At 37.2% G+C, this 25,650-nt stretch overlaps 1 protein-coding gene across 2 annotated transcripts in view; it reads right to left on the bottom strand.

The window, feature by feature from the left end:
* Positions 1-25,650, bottom strand: part of LAMA4 (laminin subunit alpha 4) — a 163,811-nt gene that overhangs the window by 37,305 nt on the left and 100,856 nt on the right. For both annotated transcript variants that reach the window (XM_074368470.1, XM_045524527.2), the window contains 9 exons: positions 24,692-24,885; positions 20,689-20,805; positions 14,934-15,082; positions 11,554-11,695; positions 10,854-10,950; positions 6,325-6,441; positions 5,063-5,242; positions 2,576-2,715; positions 255-431 (listed from right to left, as the gene is read on the bottom strand). In XM_074368470.1, coding sequence (XP_074224571.1) covers positions 255-431; positions 2,576-2,715; positions 5,063-5,242; positions 6,325-6,441; positions 10,854-10,950; positions 11,554-11,695; positions 14,934-15,082; positions 20,689-20,805; positions 24,692-24,885 — 1,313 coding nt within the window. The remainder of the gene's footprint in view (positions 1-254; positions 432-2,575; positions 2,716-5,062; positions 5,243-6,324; positions 6,442-10,853; positions 10,951-11,553; positions 11,696-14,933; positions 15,083-20,688; positions 20,806-24,691; positions 24,886-25,650) is intronic.

Genomic DNA, 25,650 nt, shown 5'->3' with positions numbered 1-25,650 from the left:
TTTTGTTTGTTTGCTACGTAGCTTTGTTTTTTCGTTTGTTAATTAATTATTTTATTTTGGTGAGGGGGAGGCAATTATTTTATTTATTTTTAGAGGAGGTACTGGGGATTGAACCCAGGACCTCACGCATGCTAAGCAGGCACTCTACCACTTGAGCTGTCTCCCCCTCAACCACAGATTTGTTTTAAGGCAAGAGAAAAACACTTATCTTTCCTTTTAATATAATTCTCTCATTTAAAACCTCATGGTCTTACATTTTTGCTTCCGAGGTACAGGACAAACTGATCTGTAGTCCCAGCCAGTTCTGGCTGCTTCACAGGAGGAGGCTTCATGTACAGGCTCAGGGACGTGAAGGTCCTTAAGTCGTCCATACTGGCTTTGGGGTGCACTTCGACTGCTGACTGGCCGTCAAACATCATGGAGACTTGGACCTGAATTACAAAATTGCTCCATTAAAATACCCTGCAGAAATGGGCATGGTGCTTTCCCATGGTTCTTAATGGGCTTCCTTAACTCCTTAAGGGGTCTCTGAGCCTTATTTATTTACGTCTTCACCTTTTTGCAGAAAGGATTTAAGGAACATTATAACACAATAGTTTAAATTTAAAGTAGGGTGAAAGAAAGTAAAAAAAAAAAAGAGAGTGACAAAGTACATCCAAGAATGAGGATAAATATGAATTCCACAAAGAACTACATACTTGGTTGAGGTGAACTAAACAGCTTGAAGGGATACTTGGTCAGTTATACAATTCACAAGGCCCATAAAATTAACAACTAACTGATCAGGAGAATAATAACTAATCTTGGTTACCAATATAGGTAGGACATTCATTCCAGGGTTCAGAAGAGGAGCATGGGCTGTGAGCAACATCCCTGACCATGTCAGGACAGCTGGGAGTGGTCTAGACCCAGTTTTTAAGTCTTAGACAGGATCTTGAAACCTGGCTCTGCCACTTACTAGCTATGGAACTATGAGCAAGTCACTTAACCTGCAGTTTCCTCATCTGTAATATGAAGACAACACATTTGTGTGAGAATGAAATAAGATGATAACTATCAAGTGCTTTCCAGTGCCTGGCTCCTTCATTATAATAACTGTAATGAGTTTATTAAGGTATTTCTTATAATGATTCTCAGAAAGGCATCACAATAAAGCAAGACTCAGTAAATGCATTTCTAAGAAGTCCAATATGATGCACTGAACTGGTCTGATTCAAGGTGGTTTTCAGAGTATTCAGAAGTGGATGGACTGTGTATATTTATGCCATTTATGCAAATATTTATGAATAAATTAGACCAATTAATTAATATTAATTTAGTTAATACTGATGGTTAGTGAGCTCAAGGTTCTATTTCCAAGCACCTAGATTACAGCTGTCCTCTGTAGCCAGTTGAATAAAGGACAATAAATCTTAATAAACAATTAAGCAATGTATGGGATTAAAGTCTCTTTGTAAAACTTGAGAGTTCAAAAAAGGTGTTTATCTGTATAGAAAGTATTTGCCTTTGGGGAGCTGAGTGGGATCCCAAAGGCACTGCCAAGACTTTCTTTAGAAAATAGTTTTAGATGATTAAGGCCCCCAGATTCTACTCCATACAAATAAAACTACCAGAAGGCATTCACAAAAACCTAGCTTTGGAAATACCATTTCTTGATGATAAATCTGTTTTTGAAATGTTCTCCAAATATCTAAAATGGGTGATTTATGTTGTGGGACCAATATTCATATATAATTTAAAAGTTGGATATGTATTTACCAATAATAATTTTCTTCATTACAAAATAGTTAATTTCTAACTCTTAATTCTGTCAGTAATTAGGGCCAATAGTTTGTTCAGCTCAATTGAGAAATAAAACCATATAATTTGGTTGTAAAAAGTGATGCTGATCTATAAATGAATTAAAAATAAATTAAAAGGAGGGCCAAGAACATGTCCTGTTTCCACTGAAAATGTTAACTGTTGTGTCCGGATATGTTCCTACCAAAGCTGGCACTAGTTGCAGTGTTGTGTTGGTTCCATATACCACCTCAGAATAGGGTCTTTGCTGAAATTGTTCAGTTTAGCTACTTTGTCATTCCTTAGTTAAGCCTGTGAAAGCTTCATATCATTTGTGTTGTGCTAGAGAATTCTTTGTAGATTGGCAAGATTATCCCATACAGTGACTGCACTAAGAGAGCTGTTAGAATAATAAATAGTGAATAATAATAATAAAATTAACTCTTATTGGGGTTTCCTTTACTTGATTCCTTTTGCTTTATGAGCTTTGTTGCCTAGGTTAACTGTGTGGTTCTTAATCTTGGTCACATATTAGAATCACTGAGGAGTTTCAAAAAAATACAAGTGCCAAGCCCTTCCTCTAGACAGCCTGACCACTGCTTTGAGGTTGGGATCAGGAATTGGTTTGGTTTTCAAAGCTCCTTATGCGATTCTAATGAGTAGATGGAGCGGAGAACTACGGAGTTGGACAATATAGTAGAAAGGTTCCTGCTCTGGAAGCAGCCCAACTAGCGGGAGCTCAGCCTCACGTTCTCATGATCATCGAGAGACCAATAATGATCCTTTCATCAGTTACCTTGCTGGCGACACTTCTGGTCTGAGCAATGAGTTCTCGGATCCTCTGGATGCTGGCAGAAACGTTGCTTGCAGGCCGCTTCTGCTCTACCATACGAAGCTGATCCAGGAGCTGAGGGACAACCTCTGTCAGATTTCCTACTGCAGTTAATAAAAATTAATCACTTGAGTAAATATCTCAATATTAAGTCATTTGAAGAATTAAGTGAAGAGACAACAAACACGTGATTACTTCTGGTAGCACTATAAGAAATTACTTTTAATTCTGAAAAACTAATAGTTAAGCACAAAGCATAATCAGTTGCTGTTTTCTGGCATTTACAATGCATGTCGATCTATAAATTGTATGCAGAGCAAGCTGACATATAATGTACATTTCTGAAGGGCAGGGCCCATGACAAATATATAGATGCCCCTTTCACCACACAGCACAGGTTCTGCTTTCATTTCTAATCTAACTGATATAACAGGTCAAAAGGAATGCAGGGCAAAAGGAGGTAGAAAGGTTGTTTTCCAGGAAGCCTGTTCACACATCACGCTGCCATTGCAGTGGTCCCAGCAGAGGCAGAGCTAGGTGGAGGAAACAAGGGAGCACCCAGGAAAGTGGCAGTTGTGCCAAGGTGGAGCGGGGGCAGCCATGGGCTATGAGCCCAAACAAGAGTGATGGTATAAGCAGGTTATACTGACATTTTAGGTTACTTTTTTTTGGGTGGTAGGGGAATGTATAACATACACAGAGGAAAGAGGACAAATCATAAGGATATAGCCTGATGAGAGAAACCCAAAACACACAGAAAGGCATAACTTTCTCCAAAGTTTCTCTGGCTCCATCCCAAGCAAACTGATTCAGGAACTCTGAGGGTGGAGCCCAGGAGATTCCCAGGCACACTGGTATTTGAGAACCACTGGACTAGAGAATGAGTATCTCTGGGCATTCCCCTACCTCAGGGCAGGGCACGGTCACTCAGCATTAGCAGCTGGACAAGAGCAAGCATCTTACTGGAGCCAAACTAAACTCAGATTTAGGAGAATATGTCAGTGAGGACCTGAGAAACATCTCTTTTCTGTACTTAGGAAACAAGGTGCTGCTCCAGCAGAAGGAATGAAATTAACAGCTACTATCAGTTTAGTGTATGTATTAACAGAGGTAAATATTTGTTGTTTGATCACTGACCACAATAGCCATACCACAAGATGGCTATTGTTATATTATAATAGTCTTCAACATTAGAAGTAATAAAGCGTATTTAAAATACTACATTAAATTTTGATTATGGAAATATGTACAAAGCAGGGTTTCTCTGCCTCCAATTCTCTCAGAGAGAGGGAATCACTCCATATTAGAGTCTTTATAAAGTCTTGTATTGTGGTATTCTTTTTCATTTACCTTGTTTTGAATCACAAAATGCTATTTGAGGAAAGCACACAGTGTTAGTTCTAGATGGCTACTGGAATCACTGATAGGAGGGAAAAAGGAGGGAAAAAATTAACACCGATTTAGTAAATATTCCTGAGGCAATATCTTTATAAATGTAAATATTGGCTATTATGTAGGCAAATCTTTTAAAGATCAAGTTTTAAAAGAAACTGAGTGGTTACATGAACTCATGAATACATACTTAAGAGATGAATATAAAAGAGCTATCTTCCTGTTACGGGAATGGATATTGTGCCCCAGGATAAAATTTCCAGTGACAAACAGATCATATATGGATTTTAAAAGGTGGTTAAATTCAGATGGAAGTGAAGGGAACATGGTCTGCAAAACCATGCTGGGGAACTGGAAGTTCTAGTCATGACAAAGACACTGATATTTAAGAGATATGAAGAGAGAGAATAAAAATATGAAGAGATTGGAAAAAATTCTCAAGTAATATGTGATTTTGAGTATCTATATGTAACTAAATAAACTAGGTAGACATCAGTATATTTCATCTTTATTGCTGTATATTTATATTTAAGTTGGACAATAAACTTTTCTTCTTAATGTGACGCTTCATTTATGTTTGACTATATTCAGTACTTGTCGGTAATAACCGGTTTTACTTGGATCAGGAAAAAGCAATGTTGTTTAGCAAAGGCAATGCTGTTTGGTTAAAGTGATGCTGTTTAGCAAATTTTTTTCTTAAAAGCTAACCAGCATTTTGTTAAGATTATTTATTCTAACATGTGACTGACCTTCTTCCCCAAAGGATCAGTCTTACATTGATAGAAACAAGTGCTACCATTATTTCATGTGGAAAAAAATGGACTCTTAACCAATCTAGCTAGCATTTATTTATGGGAAATATATATATTTCATATGTCCACACACACATACATGCTGATAGATGAACTGGGCAAAAAGTTTTTATCCTTTTCTAAGCTAACTTCTACAATATTCCAGTCTAAAGCCTTAATGAAGAAAACTGCTTCTTAATGAAAGATGTGTAGAGTTTAATGGCCAATTCCTTAACTGGATGCAAATAGTGAAGTTGCTAAGTGATACCTGCATCTCTGGCAGAGTCCACTGCAGTGTTGTAAGCAGAAGAGTCAAAATTCTGAAGATTCTGTGACCAGTTAGTTAGATTGTTAGCCATCGGGGCGGCTGCCTGCTGGACTTCCATTGTGGTCTTGTTAGCTTCCTCAGTGATCAGCTTGGACTGATCCAGGCGCTGCTGAGCGTCACCTTCACACAGAACACAAGGACATTTATTTTGCAAAGAAGACATTTGATGGGATCGTGAATATCCATTTAATCATTGGGATGAAATAGATCTCAAATTCTGGGCTTTTCAGTCAAACTAAATCTTTGAATGTATGTTAATTATGGTATAAGTTACCTGTGCAAGAATACTGGAAGCAGTATTAATAAGTGAGCTTGAAAGACTCTAAAGTCTCATTAAAATCATGTAGTTCATTTAAAACATTTTCAAATTAGAGGTAAATTTTAACAAAAAGAGTAATTAGTATTTCTTCAGGTTAGAGACCTGGTGAGAAAGACAGAAAATGCGTAAGAGATACTAACTCATAAAATGTTATGATGTCTGAAATTCATTGTAAATATCACTTTCTTCTTTGTGCGACACCTTTTGCCATAAAAATGATGCTCTAGTACAGAAGTAAACTGGTAAGAAAAGCTTTTTTTAAAATTTTTAATTTAAGTATAGTTGATTTATAGTGTTTCAGGTGTACAGCAAAGTGATTCAGTTATACATACATATATATATTCTTTTTCAGATTCTTTTCCATTATAGGTTATTACAAGATATTGAATATCATTCCCTGTGTCACAGAGTAGGTCCTTGTTATCTATTTCATATATAGTAGTGTGTATCTATTAATCCAAAATTCCTAACTTATCCCTCCTCTATTATTTCTGAATAAGAAAAGCAAGTTTCAAAGAAATCTATAATGAAATTCTATTTTTTTAATTATATATTTAAAATAAAAACAATTATTAAAAATGTTTTTTCCTAGGTAATGAGATTATAAAAGATTTCTCTTCTCTTGGTTTCTTTTCATATCTATATTTTCTAATGTTTCTATAATGATCATGTATTCTTTAATTAAAAAAATTAAAAATCACTTCGATGAAGTTGTGTGCTTTGTGTGTGTGTGTGTGATGAACATAGTTTCTTTTGTCATCAGAAAACAATATTTATTTTTAAAAAGACTGATAAGCAATGAATCACCTACTCTTTCCTCCAAGGTTTATCTTAATACCAGTGAACAAAGAGATGAGGCTTAAGTTCTGTCTGAGATTCTCACCTCTCTCTGTGGCTTGTAGTCTCTTAATAGCATCATTTAATCTGTTTTTGAGGGCAGTCTTCCTTGCTAGGGCTCCACCCACACGCCTGCTGGTGTCAGCCACTGCCTCCTCACTGCCTGTGGAGAAGAAGCCGAATAAAGTACAAATAGGGCCAAGATGCAGGGAAAAAAAATCTCCATTTCAACAAAAAGGAAAATTATGATTTGTACCATGGAATCATCTGCAATATTCTGAATATGACAGGAACATAGAACTCTGATTCTGGAAAATGGCATTTAGTTAAGAGGTAAAGGATTGCAGAAAACTTGTAGCAGTGCTTGGGAGTGATTTAGGATGCCAGAGAGTAACTCATAAAGGGTGTAGAGATAATGGTTAATTTCGTTGGAAAATATAGCACTGCTGTGACTAGTAACACCTAACAGCACAATGGATAAAGAGCTGAATAGATCTATCCATATTCGTGGGGAGTTACATAAGACTAATTCTTTTTTCTTAATTGTTTTAATACAATTTTAATTGATACACAACATACATCTAGAAAAGGGCACACAAGTATAAGTAAACAACCTGATGAATTTCCACAAACTGAACACAAAATATAACCAGAACCTAGGCCAAGAAAATAGACCATTATTAGCCCCTTACAGTTTCTTAGGACCCCCATGATTACCCAAAGGTGACCACTATTCTGAATCCTATCTCTGTTAGTTGCATTTGCTTTTAAGCTTTATTCAAAAGAAATGATACAGTATTACAATTTTTCATACTTTTTGCATCTCTGTCTTAATGTCTGTGGATTTATGTCTTGATATTGAGTAGTTTAAGTCTTCTAGCTTTTTTTTTTAATTCTTCCAGACTGCTGGCTGTTCCTGCCTACTCCCATTTCTGAAGAAGTTCTAGAAACATCCTGTATATGTACATACAGTTCTGGTACTTTAAGATTATATTGAATCTATAGATAAATTCTGGCAGAAATTTTTATTTTTACAAATTTGAGTCATCATTTAATAAATACAGTTCTTTATTCACTCTTCCTTAAATCTAAATTCTCATTTTGATCTCCATTTATTTAGTCTCTTAATAGCATCATTTAATCTGTTTTTGAGGGCAGTCTTCCTTCCTAGGGCTCCACCCACACGCCTGCTGGTGTCAGCCACTGCCTCCTCACTGCCTGTGGAGAAGAAGCCGAATAAAGTACAAATAGGGCCAAGATGCCTACTTAATTTCTTCAGTAGTGTATTATAGTTTTATGTGTAAAGATCTTAGCATCTTTCATCAGGTTTATTTCTAGGTATTTTATGTTATTGCAAATGGTGTTATTTTAAAAAGTTAATTTCTAGTTGTTTTACATAGAATTAAACTGAATATTTACACATTGAATTGGTAATGTGGAGAATCCTTGTCTTATTTTCAATCTTATTGGAAAAGCTTTCAATATTTCAGTATGAATATGTTTGCTGAATATTATTTTATTATTCTTTATGAAGCTTCCTTCTATCACTAGTTTGCTATGAGTTTTTTTAAACATGAATGGGTAGTGAGTTTTGTTAAATGATCTTCCTGCATGTAGTGAGATAAGCATATGAATTTTCTTCTATGTTCTGTAAATCTGGTGAATTGCTATTGATGTTTAAAAATATCCTTGAGATCCTGGAATAAACCTAACTTGGTCATGTATTACTATTTCCATGTATCTAGATTTGACTTGTTAATATCTTTAGGATTTTCACATCTCTGTTTATGATAGAATTTGGCTTATACTCTTCCTTGTTTATGAATGTCCTTAGGTATTGATATCTAAGTTTTGTTGGCTCATAGAAAAAGAGAATATTTCCTCTTTTTCTATTTTCCAAAAGAATTTATATGCTAATAGTGTTATTTCTTCTTTGAATGTTTGGGAGGATTCACTGGTGAAGCCATCTGAGCCTTGAGATTTCTTTGTGGGAGGGCTTAATTACTGGTTAGATTTATTATACATACATATGTACATACAGTTCTATCAGATTTTTCTATTAGTTTTTGTATCAGTTTTGATAATTAGTCCTTTTCTTACAAAATTATTCTTGAAAGTGTGCTTAAAGCATAGACCTTAAACTGGGGTTGCCCTGAGGCAAATCCAAACAAGTTATGATGTAGTATCTTATCATCTGAACTGAAGGATCAAGTTTCCCAAGAATTCTTGCTTTCCTGCTTTGTTTACCTCCAAAGCATCAGGAAATTTATGTTTCTTGACAAACAGAAAAAAATTTCTTCAATTCCCATTCTTCTTTTCTTTCTTTCCAACAAGCTAGCAAACATATACTCTCCCATGGTGTACTGCCTTTTCTATTATACAATCTTGGTGTGCTTGATTTATTGTTCAGTTATCTTTTCCCTCCATACATGTGTATAATGGGTATATAACAGGTGATGTTTAGCTGATTCTGTCAATGTACTTGTACCAAGTACAATGTAGCCAAAGTACAAGCACTTCTTTCTTGTTTCCTCTGGGCAGTGCAGGTAATTCCCGGAATTCAAGGAGGGTCCTAAACATACTTTGTAGTTGTTTTGCAACCTTTCTCTCTCTTTTAGTTTCAACTTTTGGATATTGTGATACAAGCAATCTATTCAGCTCTTCCTTTTGGGTCTTGTTATTGCAAAAAGCAGTGGCTGGTATGTTGAGAAAGAATATGTTTAACTATATTTGGAGTTTTTGATAAAAATAGGAGAAAGGAAATCTATTTTGGGCTGGATTTTATAAGAAGAAATTTTTTATAAAATGTCTGTCCCATTTGGAACTACCGTCTTACATAAACATTTTTCATTTTACAAATGAATTTAGAAGAAGATTTCTTTAAATAGCAGCTTCTCGAGTTTATTATAGATTGCCATTTGCTATAAATAATGAAGAAAAGGAAATCTGGTAAATAAAGATTACTGATCACTGAAACTCATTTGGAAATGAATTAACAGTGATCTGAAGTTGTAACATAACTGAGTAGATGAATGTGGCTCAATTTGAAATCTAAATTTATATTACAAACATGTATTATCTAAAGGGAGGCAAGTTCTGATCCACACAGTCCTAACTCCCATTAGTGTCCCTTTTGTAAATAAATTTATGAAGGGATTTAACCAAATAATATCATGAAATAGGTGACCAGATCTACAAAATATTCAAAGACCAAAGCAGAGAGATTTATTTGCACATAAAATATGAAACTTTGAGGAGATTTATTCAGAACAGAAAAACTGCTTTCATGACTTCAGTAATTCAATAATGACAGAATTGATCAAATATCTTGCAAATTATCAAGGAAATATTTATCAGTTATCAATATTTAAGTCACTGCATTATGAAGACCCACATATTCTGGTCTTCACAAACAAAAGCAATCCATAGATATGGCAAAATTTATTTTGCAATATTTTACTATTAATATTCTAATTCTTTATTGCTAATATTCTAATTCTTTTCCAAACAGCATATTTAAGACTAGACTTGTACAATAAATTAATTAGAATGAAGAAACAGCATTTCTACTGCCTTTGTTTATTCAGAAAAGAGAAAATAATAGCTGCTTTATGGTAATTAAATAGTTAAACAGTCGGCATATGAAAAATAAATGCATTTATTTCTCTCTATATAGTGGCTCTACGTTTAAAAAAAGAGAGAAAATGCACAGACTTGAGATTAATTGCTTTGATAAAATCACATGAAATTTTCAGTTTCAAACTTGGTCTTTGTTTCTAGGTGGTAGAAGTTAGCTAGATAATGGATTTCCAACCTCATTAGTCAATGCTTGAATATTCTTAGGAATGAGCTCATTACCTCAGAAATGAGAAATGTTTAGTAAAATTCTTAGTTTGATTGCTTTTAAAAGTAACTCACAAGATTCAAAATTAACTAAAATGATCTCACTTTTATTTTTTCCTCCCTCTCCCACTCTTGGATGGACTTGATTTAGCAGATGCAGACACCCGCCTTTGGAAGTGCTTCTTTCCATATGGTCATTACGCTTGTCCTAAATACAGCAAACACGTAGAACACAAACTACAAGAAAGTGCAAATAACCAGATGGCTTTGTGGTACTCTGTCCTCCTGACCCTCCCAGTGATGACTCATCCTTTCATGATAAAATTTTAAAGGGCCTTCTGAATTGTTCAAGAAAGGTTAAATTATGTGCAATGTAATTTTACTGTTAAGTGCATTTTATGGTATCATCTTAAAACTTGGTATTTATAGTAGGTTTCTATTAATTAGCCTTTTTGATTAGCAAGAATATCCACTACATGCTGGATAACTCTATGTTCCCATATAATTTTACTACATGGAATCTTTTTTAAAACCACAATTTATTTTAAAATACCCAATCCTGGCTTCTTTATACCTGCACTCTGAGCAGGAGCTATTAATGCACTATTTGAATGAAATATAATTTACTTTTTAATCCTAGAAATTTGAAACCTCTGTTTACATGCAGAAACACTGTGAAAGGAGGGAAGTGGCTATAAATCAGAAGGAAGACAGGGAAGTGAGGATATTTACTAGAATCTGCCCTTGCTTGCAGCTCTCTGGCTTGATTGAGGAGGTTCTCACTCTCATCTTTATGGTAAATGATTTGCGTATCAATCCCACTCACAGCCTACGAAGGAATTGGGTGGAAAGGGTAAGAATGACAGCAGAAGAAATCAACTTTTCATGGTTTTAAGATTTAAATGACACAGTTTATCTTCTAAACACCAAGCTAAATTCATACAGCTTCATTTTCATAGCTCAAAATCAAGGTCAAATGTGAACACGAGAAAACAATATGCTTGACATTTTCAAGATAAATGGTATTTGAGGAAAATTCAGTGAACCTACAACAGTGCCTGGCCAAGGCCCCATCAAAGTGCTTGTCATGAAGAAGCAGTTGAATAAATAACTTTTCAGTTGAAGAAATCTGAATGTATGCATAAGGCATCTTTTCTATCAGTATAAGCTAGTCTTGAAAATATTTTATTTAGGGCTTTTGGCTTAAAAAAGCTGTCAAAGGAACTGGCATTCACTGACTGGAGTATGACACATCTTGAACTTGTACTACTGAAACATTCATAACATAAATAACATGATCTTTTTTACTTCTCCTGCCCTTTCTGCCATTTGTATTACATTGGAAGCTCAAGAGATGACATTAGGAAACAGAAAAGTCATAAGCCGGAAAAAGGCAACATACAAATGAACATTAAAATAAGGGAATGCTCACGTCGTAAATTCGGTCAGTGATGTTCAGAGCCTGTTCTGCCGTTTCATTGGCTTCACTAACATAATTGGCGATGTTTTCATAGACATTTGAGGCGTCCAGAGCCTTCTGTACCAGCCCATTCATATCTGAACTGTGCAAATTCCTGTTAGTGAACAAACTTGGCATTATTTCTTCTTACCTCCTTGGGAAACAGAGCCATTTTTAGATTTTGATTTGAATACTTCTGGGACCACAGGTACTTCCTTCCTATTATTTAAAGTTACCTGGCTGAGCAAGGTTTTCTAGAGCTGCCTTTTCGAGGGCCATGTTTTCTTTGCATTCCTCTGCCTTTGGTGCCCCCAAAACTTCACCTTGTTTTGGCTCCTTGACAGCTGCCTGCTTGGCAGTAGCCACAGGGAAAGGAAATGCTGATTTAAAAACAGCATCTGCACCTCTTCAAGCAAAAGTTTGTTTATGTGGTGGTGTCAGGCAGAGGAATGAACCTGCAATCACCCCCCACTGTTACTTACCTGAATCAACATTGTTATTCCTTTCCTGTCAAAGAAACTAAGGCTCTCAGAGAGGGTGCATGACCTCAGCATGCTGTTAGGTACTAGTTGGTTTCACTCTATTTATTCAATCTTATTTTCCTCTTTTATATAACACATTATATTTTTCTTTAAGAAAGTGAATAACATGTATGGAGCATATATAGGCAGATACTGGGCTAGCCCCGTTCCATATATTATGTCTATAATTCTTACTACACCCATGAAATAGACATCGTTATTCCTTTTTCACAAAAGTAGCTGAGGCTCTGAGAGAGGGTGCATAACTTGCCCAGGGCAAACACGGTTAAGGTCTGCTTCACTCCTGAGGCGCAGCTGTTCCCCTCAATTGCACACCCTCACCTCATAACCACCGCTGCCCTGAAACCAGGTTCTCTGCCTTTGTCTCCTTCTGGCCCTTGTATAGTTCCTCTGACATTTACTGATAACTGTCATGCACTGGGCATGAGCCTCACATGGGGGCTGATAACGGTATGTGCCTCAGAGGATTCATATGAGGCCCAACAGGGATAAAATATGTATGACGCTTGGTACCCATGCCTGGCATCCAGTAAACCTCAGGGCTTATTATTACACCTAAACTATTTTCTAAATGGGAATTTCAAACTGTACGTGTATCCACACAATAATTCATATTACTGACAAACACTTCTTCCTCTATGATGTAAACTCCACCCTGCATTTTGCAGCTCATCCTAAATCCCTTGTCTTAATTTTACTGTCTTAAATTCACCAGCTCCAGGTTTTTTGTCATCAGATATTGATGACTAGTATTGCTTTATTCATCAGTAACTTCCAGAAGATTCTCTGTGATGCAGTACATGACACAGCAGATCTTACACTGGCTCCTCTCTTCAAACTGTCCTGACTTATTGAGCTTAGTCAATGTTCATCAGCCTCCTCCATCTAGTTTCAGTCCCTGTATGCTTGCTTAGGCTCAGAGCGACATCCTCTGTATCTCCCTGGCAATTTTCTTTTCTTGTGTCCAAGTTCATTGTCATTCTGGCTCCTCTGCAGTAGGGCTGACATCCATTAGGCATAGTAGGGGCCCTCAAAGACAAGGTTTCATGTATTTTTTTTTTAATCAGAAGAAAAAAATGATAACAATAATGATTAAATTAGCCTTTATATCAATGTATAAATCATGACATATAATTTAAAACGTTTTTAATGGTCCACAGAAGTCATGATGGTGTCTTGTTCTAGAGGTAATTCTGATCCCAAAACTTGCAACTTGTTTTCCCCCACAACCTTTTGTTCTCAGAATGGCACAGAGAGTAAGCCTGAGGAAGTTTTGAAAGAAAGGGGTAAAGGGAATAAAATGTTACAGTTATTTATTAATATTTAAAAATTTTGATGGCTAAAGTGGTGAGCAAATATATTAAAGAACTTGAAACAAAGCCTTTACCACTTTGTTTTCATTACTAGACACAAAACAGGTATAACATTGATATACAAAATAAAAATGTACTTTTGAAATGGAAACTTCTTGATGAATTATGTTTATCTCTGGATAGGGCACAACATGCAAATCACTGGGTACACCAGATAGATGTTGAAGAGTATTCACATTTTGAAGGGAAGACATCTATAAATGTGGGTGTTTTCCTGAATATATGTAATAAGACATACACTAAACATAAAAGGGACTTTAGGGTGATTAATATTTCTGATTATGTTTCATGTAAAGCTTGGGGTAACTTCCCTAGAATTATACTAGAATACTGTCTGCTGCAGGTGGCATTTAGAGAAGGTATGTGTTGGGATCCCATTCAGTGGCATGTAGTTACTAACTTGACAAAAGAACAATAACAGAGGATGGATCTCAAAGACAATAATTTACCAATACAGTATATTACCAAAAAACCAGTATTTTACCCAAGCTTCATTTTATTGGCTTGATCAAAAGCACATTTCCTGAGAGCATGACACTGAGCTGTTTATAACACCACCTCACACACCAAGGTTTTACATGTGATCTCTTCATTCCCATACCCACTCCTGCTCCCTCTTCTTGGGAGAGTTGGAAGGATATCTGAAAATTTTGGCAATCAAGAATAAAAAGGGTAATTCAAGTTTTGAACAGAAGTGAATACTGGTTCTTATTTTATTCATAACTTTTACCAACGCTTGTTTCTAATCACCAGATTTGTGATCTTTTTCTATAATGATCTCATTATTTACCTACTACTTCAGGGTCATGAATTCAATTCCAATCTTTTTGTACATTTCAATTAACATTAAATGAGTGTTCAAGGGGTGCATGACTCCATTCTAGATGCTGTGAGGAAAATTATCAATTGATTTTATCTTAACAGGTGCTGAAATCAGTTCCTACTGGGCACTGTGGAGTGGCCAGAGTATTTACCAGAAGTCTGCTGGATTGCCAACTTCCAACCAGCTTTATTTAGGACACTTGAATGCAGAAAGCTAATTCTGTCTGTGAAAGAAATAGGCTATGATGGCAGAGTTAGAACTTGTAGAGGGATCTGATTTCTTGATGATATTTTCTGCAGCAGTTATGTCCCTAACTAAAATGTGTTAGGTAATCCTATTAATAATTGTGGAATGGAACCACCCCTAGCCCCAACAACACAGCTCTCTGATCTGATAGATTTTTTAAAATCAAAGAACTTTCTCCTCAAAGCAACCGTAATAAACAGTAATTGGCTGTCAGACTGATCAAGCAACAAACAGATAAACAAACAAGCAAACTCAACCCTAAAACCAACCTGCTAACACTGTATCCCAGTAACCTTGTCATGTGGAATTGAATAAAAATAAATCATTCAGCCTATGTAGATATTTACATTTCTAAAACCAGGATATTACCTGCTCAGTTCATCAGCCTCTTGTTGAAGGTTCTGTGCATGGTCAACAGCTTCCTGGACTAAATCATAACTGAGGTTGCTTAGGTTGGATAGTTTTCTTTGTAGCTCATTTTTGGCTCCATCTATTTCGGCATAAATCCCTGATGCATTCTAAATAAAATATATTAAAGAAGAGAATTAAATTTAGAGGGAATTAAAATATTTTTTCCAGGGAGTACCAAAGATAATCTGTATTCCTCTTTATTAAGAATAAGAAGATCAGTTAAGTGTCAGGCCAGATCTACATGAGTATAAAATGCTACACATAGATATTTATCTATTTCTCTTGCATCTTCAGCTCCTACTGATTGCTTCCTTAGAAAGGCATTTAGACATGCTCTGCCATCTTCCATTTGAAAAGAAAACTAAAGTAAACAAAAACCCTCCATTCTCCATATTTCTCCCTAATGTTATTACCCTACTTTTTTTATTCCCTTCATAGCAAAATAGAAACCCTCCTCCTACCAAAAAAATAGTGTTTATGAATGCTATCTCTACTTCATCTCTTTTAAATTCATGCTTTTGACCTATTCTAGTCTGGTTTTTATTTCACTACTCCATCAACACAGAAGTTCACTTAATTATATCTAAGTTTCGAAGTCCAGTGGGTATCACTCAGTTCTTATCTTATCTGACCTCTCAGCTGCATTTCCTGTGCTGACTACTCCCTCCCTGAAATTCACCTTGTGATGTGACCTCTCTTAATTTTCAATTCAACCAAAGACCTATATCTTGGCTAAAGACCACATATAGGATACTTCCAGCCTTGTCTGTACTCTCAACACTAAAAAGAATTTTGCTCTCCCAGTCACTCCCATTAGTGATTCTAAACCATTCTCAAGCCAGTAATAATTCCTTCTTTCATCCCTATCTGATTGTCAGCAGATCACTTTATTTTCTTTTTTATTTAGAAAACATTAGCTATTAGTGGGGAACACTTTTTATGAATTCCTGATGTGATGTCCCTCCCTGTAAAGGGAGCTCAATTAGTGAGAGTCTAGACCTCTCCACCTTTTCCTCTCTCTGCCCTGAGACAGAGGGTGGTTTATTTGATGGTAAATTTGGGGGGATAACTGCACAGACTCTGCTCACCTCCACCCTTCTGCCTCTTGGGAGCAAGCTGCCGGCAGAAAGCTGAGTTTTCCTGTGCTCCTCCACTCCGAAAACCGTCCTGGGCGGAACCCTCGACATGAGCTCTGAGGCATTGCAGAGTCTGGTGGGCAGATCTGCCTAATTCTGGGATTGAGTGTCAGCAATCCCATTTCACTCAGAGATCTCTTAAAAAGCCACTCCCTCAGTTTAGCTGCATCAGAAATAAAGGTGATATTCTTGGTCTTCATATTTACTATTTATTTTTCAATTTGTTTAGAACTTCGTTGGGTGCTGAAAAGCAGTGTCGTTTATTGAGAGCCTACTCAGAGATGCCAACACCAACAACCAGGACTTTCCCCAACTATTTGCTACCATCTCTGGCCTCCCCTGCCCCTGCAAACCCTATACACTTATTTATAGTTACCTCTATACATATAGCTTCCTCATATTTTAAGAGGAAGTGCCCCTTTTCTGTACAAGGCATGCTCCCCTATTTTCTCAGTGGCCCTGTTTTCTGATTTCTTGCTTTCTAGCTACTGGCTCTTCTCAGATATAAATATGTCCAAGTTCCTCCCATTAAAAATAAACAAAACCTATTCCTTGACTCTATTCTCCCTTCCAACTTCTTCTCATGTGTAGATGAAGTGCCCTCCACAGAAATGGTTCTTGCCAGGTTCCCCATGTCAGATCCCACATTGCCAGATCCACTTGACACTTTCCTGTATTTACTGGAAATACTCTCTGGTCTGTGACAGTGTTGGTCACTGTCTCTGCCTTAAAGCCCTCTCTTTCCCTAGCTTCTGTGATGCTGCTCCCTCCTGGTCTCCTATTTCCCTGGCCAGGCAGGAGATGTTAAAAGCTGATGTTCCTCAAGGTTAGACTCAGCCCTTTCATGTCTGAGAGACCTAACTCCTCTCTCTGAGCCCAGATTTTAGTCTTCTGATCCATTCTCCACCATCCTGCAGGAGTGGTGAACTCTCTACTAAGCAAATTTGATCATGTTATTTCCCTTCTCAAAATCAGCCAATTGCTTTGCATGAACAAATTCAATTCCTACACATGGCTTCATCAACAGATGCCTCCTCTTACCAATTTCATCATTTCCCACCACTTTCCACCCAACCACATCCCATGGTCCAAACTTGACTGACTGTTGTTTTAATGCTCCATAATTTTTTCTGGCCCCTGTGCCTTTTCATATAGTATTTTTTCTGTCTGGAATAACTTTTCTTTCTTTTCTGTCTGATCCACCTGGGAAAATTCTACTCATCCTTCCAAATTCAGCTCAGATGTCACTTCCTTTGTGAAGCCATCTCTAATCTCTTTAGGGTAAGCTAAGTGTTGCCACATGGTTCAGTTATCCACGTGCCACACTACAACAATGATTTTACATCATTATTTCACTCATAAGATTATATAATCTTAGAAAGCAGAAACTATGTTTAATTTATTTTTTTATTCAGAAGGTAGCACAGTTCCCAGCACATAGAATTTATTTTGTGGGAGACAGTGTTAAGCCTGTAGTAATTTGGTTAGTCATTTGGGGAACAGTACTTTGAAAAAAATGCTTTTAATTGTATAAGCAGAAAAAATACCATGGATATTATATCTTTATTTATTAATTCACTCAACAAATACTCATTGTGTGCCCACTATGTGCCAGGTATTCTTTCAGGAAATAGAACACGTAGCTATGAACACAGTCTCTACTCTCAAGGAATTTAGAATCTAGTGGGAAGATACAGTGTTAAACAAGTGATCAAGTAAGTAAACAAGCTAATTTCAGGGAGTAAAAAATATTTTGAATAAAATATAGCAGGTGGGATGGGTTGGAGAGTGATTGAGGGTAAGAAATCCACTTGGGTTGAATGTTCACAGGGACATTAACCATTTGAAGTCTGGGGACAGCAGGTGCAAAGGTCCTGAGGCAAAAAAAAAAAAAAATTATGGTATGTTTGAAAAACAGAAAGGAGTTGGAGTGTAATAAACAGAAGTGGGCTGGAGTGTAATGAGTGAGGGATAGGGTGGGGTATGAAGTCAGAGGGTGGGCCGGAGCCAGGCTACTTAGGGCCTCAAGGGCCAATGGTAACATGAGCTTGTTTCTTACTTTAAGTATCACTGGAGGTTTTGTTGGGGGATAAATAATGTTATCTGGTTACGTTTTTAAAGGATTGTTCTGCTGCTGTATAGATGATGGGTCTTGAGGTACAAAAGTGGAAGTAAATAAATCACTAGGAGGCTCCTGTGGCAGTCCACGCTGGAGATGAGGAGACTTAGACTAAAGAGTAGCAGCAGAGAAGATGGTAGTGGTCAGAAATCAGGATTCAGGAGATAGGGCCACCAGGTCTTGTTGAAATGGGAGTGAGGATTAAGGAAAAATCAAGAAAGACCCAGAGTTTTGGTTTGAGCAGTTGGATTGTGACACTTACTAAGATAGGGAAGACTAGGGAAGAGAGTTTTATTCAGAATATATTATGTTTAATATGCCTATTACACATCTAAGTGGTAGATGAAATTATGATTTAGCTGCATACCACATTGAGTTCTTACTTGAAAATGTCAAGTAAGCTTTTGGATATAGAAGCTTAGAACTCAGTGAGGTCCCAGGGCTAGAGATACAAATTGTGGAATCATGAATCTAATTACTCTTTAAAGTCATGGGACTGAAGAGGGTCCTGCGACTGAGGACTGAGCTGTTTATTCTCCAGAGCAGGGACCAACACAGCCCAGTGCCAAGTGTGGCCTGAGGTCTGTTTTTATATAGATCCTAGCTAGGAATATTTTTTACATTTTTAAAGAGTTGTGAAAAACAAACAAACAAACAAAACAAAGGAGAATAAGGGAGAGAAGTTGTATGTGGCCTGTAGAACCTAAAATATTTACCACATAGAGGACTTGCATAGAGGTGAAGCTAGCAAAGTCAGCTGGGAGGAAATGGTGAGGGAGGTGGGAGAAGGATCAGGTGAGTAGGGTATTGGAGGAGCCAGGACAGAAGCTCCCAGTGTTTAAAAAAAGAGAGAAGGGTAATTAGTGGTTGGATAAGAAAGCTGAGGATAGAGAAGCAACCATAGCAACCATAGAGGTCACTGATGACCTGGACAAAAATAGTCTTGGTGGAGGGGTACGAAACCCCACTCAAAGTGGAATGAGTACAGTAGACAGTGGAGGGGGGAGCCGGAAGGTGAAAATAGCAACTATAAATGTTTTGCTGTGAAGCAGAGTAATGGGGGAGAGATTATAGCGGATGTGAGCAATGGCTTTTTTCTTTTTAATTTTTTAAACATAGAAGATACTAGAGTATGTTTGTATGTTGGTAGTAATGATTCAGTAAAAAGTAAGAATTGGGTGAAACAGGAGAGAGGCTATACTCTTGGAGTGAAACCCAGCAACCCTGTTTTCAAGCAGAGGAAGGATGGGTCTCAGAGCACAGGTTGGGGAACTGGATCTCTGACAGGAAAAGGGGGTACTTCATTAATTATAATAAGAAGGGAGGTAGAAGTATGCATACACATGTAGGAGGGCTGGTAGACTTGGGGAGGGAAGATGAGGGGAATTCTCTTATCTTTGCTCCTAATTTTTAGTGAAGCATGAAGCAAATTCTACCAGCCAGACTGATACAAGGGGAGGTGGGTTTCCCACCAGTCTTACTGGCTTCTCTGGTGTGGCCACAATGCTGAAGGTACTTGGGTTTACTGGGCTATGGAATTAAAATTCTCAAGTGAGTACAATAGGGGAAGAGGTGGGTATGGAAGTAAAGGGTGTTTGCAAAGAATGATTACATTGATAATTTTAGCTGTTTAAGAAGGAAAGAAAGGATGTGAAAGGAGTAGAGTAAATGAGACAGCAGAGGTCTTGATGTGGCCAGATAATTGTTGGAGTAAGTGAGATAAGAGATGGTGCTTGGGGAAGGAGGTGTTTGACACTGGGATCTGGGAGAAGGTGCTATTACTGATGACAAGATCTGGGTCTGGCCAGATGACCAAAGGTAGTATGGAGAAAAAGCCTGTTGGGTAGGAGAAGTTCAAGGAGCTGAGAGCTGGTGGGTTCATCCATCTGGATTTTGATGTCACCAAGGATGGTGATGGAAGTAGAGATGGAGAGATGGTGATCAGATGACTTTAAAATGGTATCCTTTCAAAGGTAATAACAATGAGTAAGACTACTTTTGTGATGGTTTTGTTCACTGCATTTTATTGGAAAATTGCTACTTTAAAATATGACTTTTACTGATTTTGAATGTCAGCTTAATAAAATACACAATTTATGAGTAAAGAGTGAGTAGGACAGATCTGCACTTTCAACAGAACTTTCTGGAATTATCTGTGTTGCACAATATAGCAGCCATCAGCCACATGTGGTGCTATTGAGCAAGTGAAATGTAGCTAACGCTACTGACAAATTCAATTTTAATTTTATTTTTTTTAAGTAATTTAAATTTAAATTTAAGTAGCCATGTAGTGGCAACTGAACAATGAAAAAAACTGAAAAATTCAGTCACCTAATCTTACTTTTATAACACCAGGTAATTTGATAGACTGAACTGGATTCGATTTTCTTCTATGACACTGAGCTGCTGTTCTAACCTGCTATAAACACTAACCTGAACAAGTCACGTGTGTCCTTACCTTTATTATGTCATCAAGTTCTGAAAGGGTCAGCCGAGGCGTTATCAGAGAGTAGGAAGACGTCCTCAGAGAAGCGTTCACCCCTTCCACCTGTTCCCTCACTCTCTCATGCTGTTTCTGCAGGAGAGAAGAGCAAGGGAGAGAGGAAGAGAAGGTCGCTTTAGAGAAGGCATCAGGGAGAGTGCCAACTGTCAGCTTGCTGTCTGCACTCAGACAGATCTGCGTTCCTATCCCAGACCCGCCACCAAATTGCTGTGCCACTCTGGGGAATTCCACCCAGCCCCGGCTTAGCTTTCTCATTTATAAAATGGAGATAATGAAAGTAAGCACCTTGAGGGTTTTAAAGCAGTTAGTTATGATTATTACTTACAATGCAACCACCTCGAAGAGAGGTGATACTTCAGAGAGGGCCCTCGCCTCTTTATCCATAAATGTGAAGTAGGGTTAGGATACAGGGTTGAACTGTATTTGCATTAACTGGAAAATGGATTAATTCCAAAAAGCATTTATCATGTGTTAACTTTAGACCAGGCATAAATAGCTCATTTGGACAGGAATAAAGTATATACAAAAGAATCTTAATGTCCCCTAAAAATTTTAAATGGCCCTATTATCAAAGCATAAAATTGTGAACTTGCTTCCTTCTACTCTGAGCTCTTTATGTTAGATGCTCAGACATTTTGAGGAGGGAAGTTGCCCAAGTGTGGATATATATATTTTTTGATGAATGCTTTTTTTTTCCTTTGTTTTTTCAGAGAGAGGAGGTAAATGAATGCTTTAATTTCTAGAGTCAGGGTTGTGATTCTGAAGAAACACTGGAGCTTCAAAGAATTTCAGAGTTTGAAAGCGGCACAAAATGAAACTTTAAGAGGGAAAAGTAAAAGATTCACTTTATAATCTGAGTAAAAAATGAGTTAAAGTTACTTCAGAAATATAAATTTTAACTGGAGTTGAAATGTATAAGTTATGGTATAATTTAGGATATCATAGAAATAATTCTAGAAACTTAGATATTGAAGGACATACTTTAAACTTTCTAAGTTCACCTTAATGTCCTTTCTCATTCCCTGCAGTCTTTCCTGACTCAGTGGAAAGGAAGAATCGTCTCCAAATATATTGCTACAGGGTAAGACATAGGTCTACGGACAAAAAAGAATCTCATTTGAACATCCTCTTAAAGCAAGAACATTTAAAAAAAAATCAATTTCCCCTCAAAATCCATCAAGCTTAATGCAGTGTGGCTATCTGGGGTTAATTATTCTTGTCTGTACAAGGAGAGGTAGTTACACAGCTCTACACAAAAGCAGTAATTTAAAGTATGTGAGGAAGGGAGGTGAAAAAAGACTGGTATTATCTAGCTCTCTCAGAGCAGTTTTCCTGTTGCAGAGTCTGAGATATGACCCCTTCTGGAAGCTCTCGTATCTGCACTGCCTTATGGGAGCACAGCTAACCCCCTGAAGTAACAACCAAACTTCAAAGCCATGTGCAAACAGCACTGCCTGATAAGCTCATTGGCAGTGGTTGGAAAATGATATGCTTCAAGTTAAAGGGTTTCTGTCATGTACCATATACAGCGTTAGACAGAGATGAATAAAATTAACCTCGAAACAAAGTTATTCCCACAGAAAGATGGGCAATTGGAACAAAAGAAAGTTCAAAAACTAATAATTATGAAAATGATGTAATTAGCACCATTCAGCATGCTTTGGTATCCATTACACATATGCAAAAAATAAAACAAAAGTTTCCTGATCCTTTAAAAAAAGAGAGAAGGGAAGGTGAAGCTTTGGTTTATGAGAATCCCTAAACAGACAAGAGTCTCATATTCATCTGGTAAAAAATTTTTTTTATCATTCTGTTATCCTTTCAGGTTGGGAGAAGGATGGCAAAATAAATAATGTAATCATTAGCTGTGTGGCTACTACTTGCACACATCAAAATGCTTACATTGTGTGGTTATTTTTGGTTTTGTATAAAGACTGGAATTCTGGCATTATTTTTTTCTAAGCCATACTGTAGGTCTAGCAGTGAAATGTGAAATTAAAACATTTATTAGATAGATTCATTAGCAGATGATCACAATGCAGAAACAAATGTGCACAGGTGTATTATGAAGTTTTTGGAGAGGAGCACGTGTTGACCTGGAAATGGTGGCATGCCTTCCGGGAGGACATGATGCCTAGAATTATCCAGGTGAAGGAGAAAAGAGGGAAAAGCCTGCAGTGGCATTACTGGTGTACCTGATGCTGCCTGAACTGAACATGTGAAGTAGGCAAACGGCAAGAGGTGAGGCTGAAGAGGCTGGCAGGGGCCCAACAGAGAGGGTCCCGTACGTCACAAGAACAAACATAGACTATACTACTGGACAGTGTCTTTCAGATGTTTTTACCCATGCTGCGCAGTAAAAAATGTATTTTATGCTGCAACCCAGTACACATACATAACTAAAGCAGAAAGGTGATGAAACCGTGTCTTACTATAGATGATGCACTTGGAAATTTTCTCCTCTATTTCATTTCTTTTTTTTTTTTAAATGCTGGTTACAACCTCAAAACTTATTTTGTGATTTGCTAAATGGTTCACAAGCTGTAGTGCCAAAGACACTGCCATATGTTATAAGGAAAAAGTTAAGGATTATTTTAGTAAAAGTAAGAGGTGAAGAGGTGACTGTCAGGATTGTGATTAAGGTGGACCCCTCGGGCAGAGTGAGGAGGATGGATTGGATGGAAGCATAATGAAAGAGAGAAGAGGAGGCTATTTTAGTTCAGAAATGATGAAGGCCCACACTGGAGAAGTCATAGAGGAATGGAACAGAGGGAAGAGAGCTAAAAATAGTCCAGTGGTAAAATTGGCAGAATCTTGTGGTTGACTAGATGTGAGGGTGGGGAAAGAGGGAAAATTCAAGGATACGGATGAGTCCCAGTAACTCTCTTGAATGCTGTTTAAAGAAATTATTATTTTGCATTACAGTTATAATTTTGTTGTGTAAGATAATCATGCTTTTTTTTTTTAAAACAAAGAATGCTATCCTGACCATTACTATTCTAAAAATATTAGCTAAGGGGGTTGCTCCAATGGTACAAAATGGTGATGATAAATGTAATTCACTTTTAAAATTTTATTTATTTAATTTTTATTCTTTATTGAATGTAATTCACTTTTATTATGGAAATTTTACAACGACTTGCTGAGAGCTAGCAATGACTGGAAATCAAGGCAGAGGACCTAATTTAAGTTGGTTTTGTCAAAAATAAAAATTAACATAACTGAAGTAATGAATTTGCTCATAATTGTTTCCTATTTTTTGACATTGCTTTTTCACTGTAATCTTTATAAATACACCCAAAGAGGCAGGTGTCTTCCTATCAGAAGATCCTGCTGCATGGTGGTGTTGAGTGCATGCATTGCTTGGGGCAGACAGGTGATCACCACCAGTTCTAAGCCCCTAGGTGTGGGCATGCACAAATCCTGGTTTCCTAGGGTGACTGCCCTGGCAGGCTATGGCCAAGTCTGGGAATTTTTCTTACCTCTTTGTAATTGCCTGATCTTAGTTTGAATTAGACTCCTTATCTCTGCAGCTGCTCACCAGCCAGGCTGTGAGATCTGCTTATCAGGCCCTTCCAAAAATTACACATATGCTTACAGGAACATGGTTCTGGGTTGCTTTGGGATTCTTAGTGCTCTCAGCATAAAAACAGTTTGGCACAGGTATTGTGCCTCGTTTACTCACTTGCAAAAGCAATACAATCATACATGCAGACACAAGCACCAAGAACAACTGCATTCTTACCAACACACAGGCTTAACAATTATAATGGTTTCAACTTGATTTTAGGTGTACACACATTAGCAAACTACAGTGGCAAAAAATGTACAGATAATTTTAAAAATAAAGATTTAAATGTACCAATATTTAAAAAATTGTGTACCAGCTGTCCTCTTTGGTATAACTTCATGTTGCATATGCCTGAAATGCATCTACAGTTAAGAGTGTCCACTGTACCTCGTGGTCCCGCTGCCTGGCTGCCGTGGCTCTGTTCATGTCTTCGGCATCCCTGACATGGTCAAGGGCCTGGTCAAGTGATTTCTCGAGGTCGGACAACTTAGCATTGTAGTCATCTAGCTGCTCCAGGACGACAGGAAACAGAGAGCGAGTATCGTTGTACTGCCGCTGCCAATTCTCAGCCTGGCTCAGCACTGGGAAGAAAAGGATGCAGAAACTCAGTCTGGACTTCTTCCTGTCTCCTCCCAGACCATCCAGCATCTAGCAACTCGTCAGGCTATGCCTTCTTTAGCAACAGAGATTGAAGCTGTTGTTCACAAAAATAGCCCTTCTTTTATCTTTAAAGGAAAAAAATACTATTTTATAACACTGTTGTGGTCTTTGGACCACTATTAGCTAAAAAGAGGCTTTATTAGTTTTCCTATTGAGATTATGATTTATGTTTATGAAAATGATGTTATTAAACTAAGTTTATGACCACCCAGATTATTAATAATTCTACCATATAAAGGGAACTTGGATATACTATAGTTTCACTATTGAAAGAACCCAAGTTGTTTTGTCTGTTACTGACAAATGATATTCACAATCACTCATTTTCTGTATTTTCTCCAGGCAGCTGATTTTAGTTAGCTCCTTTAGGTCAAATGGAAATCATGATTTTGGGTGGAATGAGGATTAACTGGCAATGACATATTCTTAAACTCTGCATATGTCTTAATTTTCTGATCAAAGTTACATGAATTGACTGTGTGCCTTAATTCTATTTTTCCTCCAGAGAATATGTCTTATTGAGGTTTCATATTTACTTTCATCACCATGAGCAGAAGATACAAATTCATGGTTGAGTAAAGAAAGTGGTTGAAAATGCATTCACTAGGTGGAAGGCAGTTAAGTGGGAGACGTGATTGGTCCCGTTTTTCCAGCGCAGTCTTGTTAAATTCCAAAATAGGCAAGAA

This window comes from Camelus bactrianus, chromosome 8 (genome assembly GCF_048773025.1).
Source record: "Camelus bactrianus isolate YW-2024 breed Bactrian camel chromosome 8, ASM4877302v1, whole genome shotgun sequence".
Lineage (NCBI taxonomy): Eukaryota > Metazoa > Chordata > Mammalia > Artiodactyla > Camelidae > Camelus > Camelus bactrianus.
Note: the sequence above shows the minus strand (reverse complement) of the source record. Positions and strands in the feature narration are given on the sequence as shown.